Source organism: Chelmon rostratus, chromosome 3, assembly GCF_017976325.1.
Source record: "Chelmon rostratus isolate fCheRos1 chromosome 3, fCheRos1.pri, whole genome shotgun sequence".
Classification (NCBI taxonomy): domain Eukaryota; kingdom Metazoa; phylum Chordata; class Actinopteri; order Chaetodontiformes; family Chaetodontidae; genus Chelmon; species Chelmon rostratus.
The window spans coordinates 30,452,590-30,463,341 of NC_055660.1; the positions used below are offsets into that span (position 1 = coordinate 30,452,590).

The 10,752-nt window shown below is 40.7% G+C and overlaps 2 protein-coding genes and 1 non-coding gene across 3 annotated transcripts in view; 1 reads left to right on the plus strand and 2 right to left on the minus strand.

The window, feature by feature from the left end:
- LOC121627751 (putative GPI-anchored protein pfl2) overlaps positions 1-2,757 on the plus strand; it is a 40,982-nt gene extending 38,225 nt beyond the window's left edge. The window contains 1 exon segment of the mRNA XM_041966790.1: positions 585-2,757. Within this exon segment, the coding sequence (XP_041822724.1) occupies positions 585-798 (214 nt within the window). The 3' untranslated portion in view covers positions 799-2,757.
- On the minus strand, positions 2,163-6,100 carry LOC121627766 (fibrinogen-like protein 1). Its single transcript, XM_041966822.1, has 7 exons — positions 6,044-6,100; positions 4,378-4,546; positions 4,006-4,165; positions 3,790-3,887; positions 3,618-3,706; positions 2,600-2,817; positions 2,163-2,407 (listed from the first exon to the last, which is right to left on the minus strand). Exons 1-7 carry the CDS (start codon positions 6,098-6,100, stop codon positions 2,173-2,175), a joined length of 1,026 nt encoding a protein of 341 aa, XP_041822756.1. The 3' UTR covers positions 2,163-2,172.
- A 1,184-nt stretch (positions 6,101-7,284) lies between these two features.
- trnar-ucu lies at positions 7,285-7,376 on the minus strand. The gene is given in 2 exon segments: positions 7,285-7,320; positions 7,340-7,376. It is a non-coding gene; the product is annotated as a tRNA-Arg (tRNA).
- Between the last annotated feature and the right edge of the window lie 3,376 nt (positions 7,377-10,752).

Consider the following 10,752-nt stretch of genomic DNA (forward strand, 5'->3'; position numbering starts at 1 on the left):
ATCTGAATGGGGATAATAATGAGCTTGTATATCAGCATCTATATTATTTCATATTGTTTTGTGATTGTTGGACCAGTGAAAACATGTTTTTTTAATAGTCTGTATATTGTGTGTTGTCGGGCTACAGTTAATGACTATTTTCATCGTCTATTAATCAAATGTCAAAAAATTGTGAAAAATTCTCATCACAATTTCCCAGAGCCCAAAATATGTAAATTGATTCTTTTGTCCAACCAATAGTTCAAAACCAAAAACCTTCATTTACTATTATAAATGACAACGACAAGCAGCAAATTCTTACATTTAAGAAGCTGGGACTCGCAAATATTTGACATTTTTGCTAGAAAAATTATGATTTAAAACGAACGATGAAACAATAAATCCATAATAAAAATGGTTGCAAATTAATTTTGTTTTGGTCCACTAATCGACGAAGTGTCGCAGCTCTAGTTTGTTGGATCACACATGGTAAAACCCAAGTTCAGTTCTATCCATTCAAATTGTTTTTATCGTTATGAACCTTGGCTGTGACAGCCTCAGCATGTCTCCCACAGCCCACTACAGCCCCCTTACTCTCCCTGCAGACAGCTGTCCAGTGAACAGGCCATACTCCAACAGACACTGCAGAAAGAGTCCAAGGTCAACAAGCGTCTGTCCATGGAGAACGAAGAGCTGCTGTGGAAGCTGCACAACGGCGACCTGCTGGCGAGCCCCCGCCGCCTCTCACCCACCTCACCCTTCAACTCACCACGGAACTCTGCCTCTTTCCCCACAACTGCACCTTTATCGCCCAGATAGCCCCAACAACACTCAACAACCTCTTCCTCTCCTCTAACCTCCGACTCTCCTCATCAACTTTTTACGCCTGACAAAGATGGAAGCTGTTCCAAATACAGAGACAGACTTCAGTCACTGCAGCTCAGTCACTGCAGTGTTGCTGGATATTAGTGACTGCTACGTTTGGAACAAATAGCATTAAAGAAGCTCATTTTGACAGCAAAAAGACATTGCTGTGGCTCCGATGCACTTAAGTTTGAGCAAGGGACTGGCCTCGCACTCTATCAGTCTCTGTCAAATGACTGTTTCAAAAAACTTTTCTTCTTTTTCCGAAGAATACCTAAATAACAGGCACACCTCAGGGTCTGTAAATAATGCCTCACTTTTATTTTGACTATCCTTACCCTTTTTCTTTCGTTCAGCTCATCCTGTTCTTTTATAGCCCTCTTTTTTTTAAAGGGGTAGATTTGTGGCATGAGGAGATTTGTGGAAACAGATTCAAAGTTGTTTGGGTTTGGTAAATCCTAAAATGACAAGTACTTCTTGGTTTATTAGGAGGAATTATTTTACCTTTTTCATTCTTTTATAAAGGACATTTTTCTCCCAAAAAAGTGAACCTCAATCTTTGGACCTCTGGAAGAAGTGCATACTCCATCTGTGGGTCAACAATGGATATCGGTTCCTCCATGTGAGCTCCTCACAACCTCTACCTTAATCTACTATGTGGAATGTAATCACCCTTGGATGTCAAATCTGAGCACGCCAGTTCAGAGATACACATGCACGCACACCATCTCAGAGCCAAATATGCAGTTTATTTAACAAGAACATTGTTGGCCAGAAGTGTGTCACTTTTTCCCTTAACTTATTAACAAAGGGATACGACAACCCCACATCTCTAAAATCATCTTGTGCCCAAACAGAAATCTGAGCCAGCAACTGATCCATTATTTCAGTCTTGTTTGGGTCACATATACAATCACCAGGATCACGCCAATGATGATTTCCACAGAGGAAACTTCCAGGCTGTCCTTAACTAAAAGCCTCTGGCCTCTGTTTTACTAAATCCTAGAAATGTCACTTTGTGTGTCTGGTATTTGTCCTGAAAAACCTCGGATGTACCCAATTGCCTGCTTTATTTTGGACACAGAATAAAGACAATATGATACAAGATTTAAAGCAACATAGTTTTGTTTTTTTATTATTAGTATAAATGCAATGGTATACATTTTTGAAAAAGTTATATATACAGGAATACAGGAAAGGCTTGAGTGAGATGACACTGATTTTATCCAATTTGTACCCTGTAATGGATGTGAGTTAAGTCAAATATTTAAAACACTTTTTTTTAGCTCCAGTCAGGAGATACATGTTGCATCCACGCTTGCTCTCAACCTATCGGCCATGAGGAGGATAAAGGACATCGCTTGCTGCTTTGCTGGGGTCCAGTTGTACTGGTAACTGGGGGATGACTGGTGGTGGATGCTCGAGGTCAGCGGCTCGTACCATCATGGTCACAGATTTGATGGAGTACCACCAACCATGCCAAGTATACCACACCACCCCATCATCAGTCATGGCTTGGTACGGTCCTTTGTAGTAATGACCATTCAGGTTGCCTGAATCACACCTGTGAGGAGGAAGTAAAAGACAAATTGGCACAATAGACAAACACTTGCCCTGTAGTAACAGCGGTATATATATGTGTGTGTGTGTGTGTGTGTGTGTGTACACAGTGTATATTTTGCCATATTGAACTTTACTCCCTTGTTAATTTGCACATAATAAGCGCCACATTGAATTTAATGTATTTTTGTATTACCTGCTAAACCACCAGCCGGACCTGGTGTGTCTGATACACGTGGCGTCATCATTTCCAGCGCTGTCATCATTCTGCCGGTCGTACGTGCTGAATTTGACCAAGTGCGACTCCAAGCCTGGACTGGTCCACTTCAGCCCAGTAGAAGGAGGGCTGTGGATGTCAGCCAGAGCGTTCCCTGCATTCCCATTGTACTCTCCCAAATGTAACTGGTACTGATCCTTTGTGTGGACATGGGAGAAAAGGCAAAGAGTCTTGAATAAATCTTTGAAGTTGCAAAAGAGCTTTGGTTTATTTACATAAATGATTTGATTCTTGCATCCTGAGGGACATTCAGTGTGATTTTCTGATTAGAAAACATAAGTAATCAAAAGTGTTACAGTGCTATAAGAACTGTAGTGTATCTGCCACACATCTGTGATCGACTGATGGCACTGATGAGGTTTTGTTCTGAACAGAGCAGCAAAATTATAAATTACATTAAAACAGACCGAAAAGAGGATGGGAAAGATGGAGAGAGACAGGATGGAGTGAGACAAGTAAGAGGAAAAAGCACTGAAAGCAAAATGAAGGAGTAGAAGTATGAAAAGAAGGGAAAGAAAAAGGTATGAGAAGAGAATGAATGAAAGGGAAGAGATGGAGAGCAGCTGGCAGGCCTGAAGCTAGATGTCCTTGCTGTTGTTTCTACAGCAAAGGTCATAAAACTCAAAGAACATGAATAGTCTAAATAAAGCCCATCTGTTATGGGAAATGGAGAGAGGGCAAGGTTAAAGACAGAAACAGAAAAGGAGATTACAGACAGACATATAATTACCTAAAACTTACTGCTTTAATTCAGTCTGGAGAATTGAATCATTTTCCAAAAACAAAGAGAATGAAATGTCTCCACTGCAAATTTAGCCTTCAACATCTTGAAACTAGTTGAAGCAATCAGTTTACTTTGCAGAGACTCTTAAAACAACGCTTATACCTGAGACTAACTACTTTTCGCATGCTTTTCATTTTCTGTTTGTAGTGTTACCTTCTCATCATCCACTCTGAAGTTCTTGTACTCTGCGTGGCGCTGCTTACCCTCAAAGTCCTCCATGTCAATCCGCAGGTCGTAGCTTCCTGCAAGACACTGAGTTACACAGGCGACCATCCTATAGTGCACGACAAATCACCAAGACATACAAACACACATGTACACACACCTTGTGAGGTGAGATAGTGCAGAGGTTCATTGCCCAGCCAGAATTCTCCATCAGGGGAGTAGAGGTCTCCAAATCCATGCTTGTACTCCACCCACGCTCTGTGCACGCAGAGTGCATGCACTGATTATACATTCACTTTCTATGTCATATTTCTTGACATGTGCAGAGGGTAAATTCTTATTTTTATGTATGCACAGGTGAAACACACACACACACCTGTCAAAGCTCTCTTTGCCATCTCTCCTCCTCTGGAAGACGGTCCATCCTCCTCCATTGTTCATGTCACAGTAGACATTCAGTGCAGTGGGAGAGCCGTCTGGGCGAATCACGTATAACCCACTGGCTACGTTACCGTCCGCAAACACCTCGGAGCAGTCTTAATGTATGAACACAAAGATACACAAAGTGAAATATTCAAACCAGGTTGATACACACAGAAACATACAGACACATTTGCTTTACGTCTTTGGAAGAATTTTTCTTTACTGTGCAGCAGGGTCAAGACAGGCGTAGGTAGCTACCAAATGCTGAGTGCTGATTGGCTGCTCATATACACTTTGATGATCTTTCACTGAACTCTGGCCCTACCTCTGTAGAGGTTCTCAGGGCCCAGGTGTGCGTTGGGTATGTGCTCCAGCTGCTGGACCTGGCTGTTGTGGAGATGCTGGATGTAGCGATGCTGGTCGTTGATCACGTTCATCAGGCCCTGAATCTCAGTTTCCAGGCTGGCCACCTTCTCCTCACACGGCACAGGGGCCTGGACACAGAAAGAAACAAAAGATTAGTAATTCCTACACCAAAGGTTATCCTAGACTTTCAGGGTAAGAGAATTGTAGCTGTCAGAACCACTCAACAATTTATCTTCAGAAGCCTTCATAGCCAACATGCTACAACTGGACAAAACTGCAACCATTATGCAAAGAATATATGCTATATGTCTGGCATACAGTGCTGCTTGTTTTAGTGTGAAAATTCATTGACTTTTAAGCAACAATTAGCCTTTTAAAATATCCTTTAGTTTGTCAGGAAAAATAAGTTGGGTTTCTTGACCATTTGAGTGATGGACATGCTAATGTCATCCAAATTCCTTTAACTTCAGATTGAATTATTCTTTTATTAACCCCCCCTGTTTTTGCTGAGACTTGGAGTATTCCATCATGCACCTATACTATAGTCTGTCTGGGCAGATCAGTCCAAGATGTCTCATGCATGCACTTATTGCTTTAACATAAAGCTAATCCACCAGTGAGTGCTATTTTAAGAGTACTGCAGAGGCATTCTCAGTCGGTGTGGTTGTGTTATTTTGTTAATATCCTTTTAAGTTTTGTACCAATTTCTGTTGTAAATATTCAGTATTTGCTTTTCATAACAGGGTTGCTTGGTCAAGGTTGCATTTGGCACCATGTTGTAATTTTTGCATCCAAATTTGACCATTGGTCAAATGAATATTATTCATCCTGCATCAATGTTTAGCCAATAGAGGGCAGGATAAGCCAGCTAAAGTTACATTTATTAACCATTCTATTGATTCCACGGTATCTTGATGTGGAGAGGTCATATAGAACATACTGTATTGATATTACTTTATTGCATAACATTCATTTGTTATTTTTTGTTGTGTATTTCAACGTGTTCTGCTGACACATTCTACAATCCTTGCAGTTTTCACTCAAAAATCGAGAGGTAAAAAAAATTAAAATTAAAAATAAAAAAGCATGGTGGTCAAGCTAAAAACAAAGCTGCTGACAATTTTGCCCTCAAGTGATGTATTTTCGCATTGTTATTATTAATATTTAACTTTATCAGGGAGCATACATGGTGACACTCCATACAAGCAGCCGATCAAGAGCAGACATGATGAACACAGAATGATCACCCTGAATCAAAGCCAACACCAGAGGAACTGAATCTCACAGACTCAGACTCACACTCACGTCTTCCAAGAAACAATGTTCTTGTTACTCTGGTTAAACCTCACCATGAACAGATTTCACTGGAACTACTACTTTAACAAATAAATCAGACAAGTCTGTATGTAAACTGTCCATTATGACATCTGTGGATTATCCAGTGTAGGTGGCATTTTTAAATGCTGTCACCACCACAGAATAAATCCTAATCACTTCTTTTGTGTTAGGCAAAAATCTCAGAGACAGATCTGTCTCAAAACCTACATACGTAAACCAAAACTAGAATGATTAGAATCCTCATACTGCTTATTATGATATACTGAGAGTTGTCTGGAGTGTCTTACCGCCAGAGAGGCAGCCAGGTGAAGAAGAAAGGCTACTGATGTCCTTAGCATTCTCATAATCAGTGATCTGATGGGTGGCTGAATCAAACTGCTGCAGTCTCTTGTTGCACTTGTGTCTATAGCGTTTCAGTGACTTCCCCTTCTCCCCTCTGTTGCCCTATTTGGCTGTTTCATGTAGCATCACTTCTTTGCTTTTTCTCACTGTGATTTGCTATGGCTAGAGATAATTAGACTGTACATGGATTGACACTTGTAAAATAGCCTCCATCTAGTGGTGGGAGTACTTTTACTGAACTTTTAAAAAGCACACTCCCAAGGATGTACAATAATTTCACTTGGCTATAATTTCACCTAATGTCTGGGTAAATATGCATGTGTGTTATAATATAAAATGTAATTGTCCCCATTGTCTGTAATCCCCAGCAACAGCTTGATTAACAAGAAATTGACATTAGACCAGTACTTTGGTCTGATGAGTGCAGATTTGAGATTTTTAGTGTCAACTGCTGTGTCTTTGTGAGATGCAGAGGGTGTGACGATGTGGGGGTGCTTTGCTGGTGAAAGTGTTGATGATTTATTCTAGATTCAAGGCACAGTTAACCAGCATGACTACCACGGCATTCTGCAGTGACATGTCATCCCCTCTGGTTTGTGGGACCATCATTTGTTTTTCAGCAGGACAATGACCCAAAGCGTACCCCCAGCCCCAGGCTATGTAAGGGTTATCTAACCAAGAAGGAGAGTGATGGAGTACTGCGTCAAATGGTCTGGCTCCACCTGACCTACGGCCAATTGAGATGCCTTGGGATGAGTTGGACTGGAGAGTGAAGGAGCAGCCAACGAGCCTCAGAGTCCTCAGAATATATGGAAAACTCCTAAAAGACTGTTGGAAAAACATTTTAGGTGACTACCTCATGGAGCTGGCTGATACTGAAATGAAATTAATGAAAAGAGTGAAATGCTGAAGCTCTCATCAAAGCAGAAAGTGGTTGAAGAATTAAAAAATTTAAATGTTATATCATAGTTTTAATGTCATGTTTCAGTGCTGAGATACAAGAGTAGAAAATAATAAAGAAAAACCACTGAATGAAAAGGTGTGCCCAAAGTCTGGTACTGGTATTGTACATAAATAAATACAAATAAAACTATTACTATAACAAATTAATAATATATAAATAAATAATATATAAATAACTACATAAATGTTAGAAATGATAAAAATCACTGTTTCAAAAAAAGTGCGACTCCGGTGGGACTCGAACCCACAACCTTTGAATGACTACTTTCAAGATCAACTAGAAGTCCAATGCGCTATCCATTGCGCCACGGAGCCACCTGTTGAGTACACATAAATTTCACATAAACATATCTTCAATCGCCACGACGACGTAATATAAAAAATTTGGTAACGACGACTGAGCATATCATAATCAAGGAACCGTGGAAGAAGGGAATTTCCGAGCCGCTTCCTATTGTTTCTCTGTTCGCGACTAGCCTTACAGTGTTTAAACGATCAACTGTACCCCTGGATTCTGGGTAACGTAAACTGATGCTGTGTCTTCCAGAAGGCGCTGCGGTAACGTCACGAGGCGCCAAAAGACTGTCCTCCTGCCTAAATAAAAGGCCGCTCTCTGCCTCTGGCCTCTGTAAGACTCTGCCCTTTTACTCGTAGATCAAGAACATCGATCTTGTAAACGGTCATTGTGTTTCCAAAAGGCTTATCGCTGTCCCTTGAATCAAGACACAAACCTGACAACACTTCCTGTTTGCCTTTGTATGCCTTCAAAATAAAAGGGCGAATGTGTGCAAGCAGTAACTGTCACATTAATTCAGAACTGAATTATTGCGCTCATCATTAAACGAATTACCAGTGTACGTGATATCTTTCCATTGAAAAACCACACCTAACGATCTTTCATTTGAGTGGCTACAAATCTATATTAAAACACTTCTGCATGTCTGCATTATGACTAAAGTGGAATACTAAATGTTGTCAGGTCAGATAATACCATTAGTATCATTAGAGACATGAATGTAAATCGTTCGAATCACACCAGCAATAGTACAGTCTTAGTTAAAAAAAACAACAATTCAATTCAATGGTTAAAAACAATACTAAAACTAACAAGAATACAGTGATCCCTCTCTATAACGCGGTTTACTTTTCACGGTTTCGCTACTTCACGGATTTGCATCGTGCATTGTGTTCTGCATTCTGATGCATTCTGGCTAAAAAGTCACTCCGCTTCTTCTCTACCTGTGCGTCAATAACGTTGCAGTTTAATATGTACACGTACGTAAAACAGCTTGCCAAATTTACATTACGTACGTGCAAATTCTCTTGCAATTTCGAGTTTTGCCTATCACTATGTTCTTCTCCCGAACAAACACACCTGCACCGCGGGCTTCAAAAGAAGAAAACACTGCAGAGCGGAGTCAGGATGCAGCGGCTCAGTCTGAAGAGCAGTGAAATACACCTGAGTCACTATTTGTCCGACTGTACTTTGTTTTTTTTTTTTCATAATCATTTTTAATTTTCTCCCGTTTAATCCAATTACTCGGGTCGCGGTGGGCGGTGCAATTTGAAGCCTTCTGTTCACATCGATGATTAAAATTATTATTTGACAGTACAGTACAGAAGTTATTTGTTGAAAAAAACATTTCTAAAGTACTTTTATTTGTGAAACAAATGCTTGAGCCTGTAAAATGGTTTGTTCTTTCTTTTCAATGTATAGTAGAGTATTTAATTGTATAATAATTGTAAAAAAAAAATAAAGGTTTCTACTTCACGGATTTTGGAACGTAACCCCCGCGAAAAACAAGGGTATACTGTACTCAAACCCTGGGTCTACCAACATGTCATCATGGCCAGGATAATGTGGCCTCTACTGGTGTATGAGGTCCTTTTGTTAACTGTCGAGTCAGAGGAAGATCAGCAGCTACCTCCAGAGATGGCTTGGTCTTCCCCGAAGCCTAAGCAGTACAGGACTATGTGGCAACAGCAGCATCTTGCAGCTCGCTTTCAGTGGTCTGAAAGACAAGTTTATGGTGTCACGGACAAGAAAGGAGCTTCTGTACAGAGACTTGAGGGACCTCAAAGTGGCAGTACCTGGCATCAAGGTCAAGAAAGTGGAGAGTATCAGATGCACTACAGGCAGAGGGATCTAGTGGGAAATGTGGCCACAGGCCGAGCCAGTCTTGCTTAATTGCCCAAGATCCAAATCTGTTAAACCCTGGGTGAAGAGAGACACCAGCTAGCCCAAGATGAAGTTCGAACAGGAGTGAAGGAAGAACGAGCACGCAGGATGGTAGGTCTGAGAGAGCAATGCAAGGTCCTGCAGCCAGTCTGCATCCTGTAATTCCATGGTTGGTTTTCCCTTTTGCTCCAAAAATTGTCCAGTTTCCTCCCGTAAATCAAAGAAATATATTGGCACGGTTCCTCCACTACAGTACCTCCTCCCCTCTACTTCAGTGTGTTACGTGATGTCAGGGTAATGTCTGTGTCAGTAAGAAGCCTGTCGAACTGACAATGATTAGGACCCCTGGCTCCAATGAAATTAATTGTTCGGACAACCACTCCCATGATGTGATGCATTCTCAGCAATTTGCTTACTTGTGCAAAATAGACTGAAAAGTCCAAAAACAATGCTCTATTTACAGCCTGTACTTTCTGTCTGTTTTGTCAGAACACCTGCCAACCCACCCCGACCCTGTCCAGCTACCTGATAAAAGAGCTGATAATGTTATTTGCAACTCAAGAAACTCCTCAGGGACAGTCAGTCAGTTTACACCGGGAATTAACATGGCCAGTTGTGTGACATCTGTAATGTCTGTACTTTCATCAGTAACAACCAAAACTGCAACACTTAACTTTACATTTAATTTGGCTAACCTCTACCAAGATCAGAAATCCTTTCTGCCACAGAATTTCTCATTTTATTGCTGATTTGTTGGAAATCAGGTAGCTGGCTTTCACAGCTGCATGTACATCTAAGAGTAAAAACAGACTACTGTTTCCTCCAACAATTCATTCGTCTGTGTTCTCTGTTGTCCTTGCAAGTTCCTGTATTTTTTGACATGATGAGTCTGATATTATGTTCCTTGAGGATCAAATGAAAGGTGCTGTGCTCTGACCACACGAAAGCCCATCTACCTTTGTGAATAAATAGGAACTGGTCCATTTTTTTATTGGAAAACCTGATACTTTCCACCATCCTGCATCAACAGCAGCCTACAATTGGCAGTGTTGTGTCACTGGCATGTACATAAGTACTTTATATCTATAATAGCATATCAGTCTGCTAGGGTCTGCTCCTCTTAATGGGACACCACGACCCCCAATGGACAAATCAGGAATAACAGTGCACTTGATTGAAAAATTGGAATTAATGACTTCTCTGCAGTTTTCACGTTTGCAAAGTGGGCCAGTTCTTGCCCACAGGCTGTATGTTTGACACCCCTGATTTAAACAAATAGCCCACGAACAAAATTGCAACACCAAATTTGTATCTTGCAATGTAAACACCACAAACAGTATGTGTAGGGTAATTAAGGTGGGGTAAAATGATTATTTTATCATTTGAGTCAGTTTTGAGTTGTCGTGGTGGTACTTTCATTCCAGAAATAATTGGAATGTTATTTGTGTTCTACATAAGGGCACGCAGCTAGCTGACCACAGGCACAAATATCCAGGATGTTCTTTATTTAGT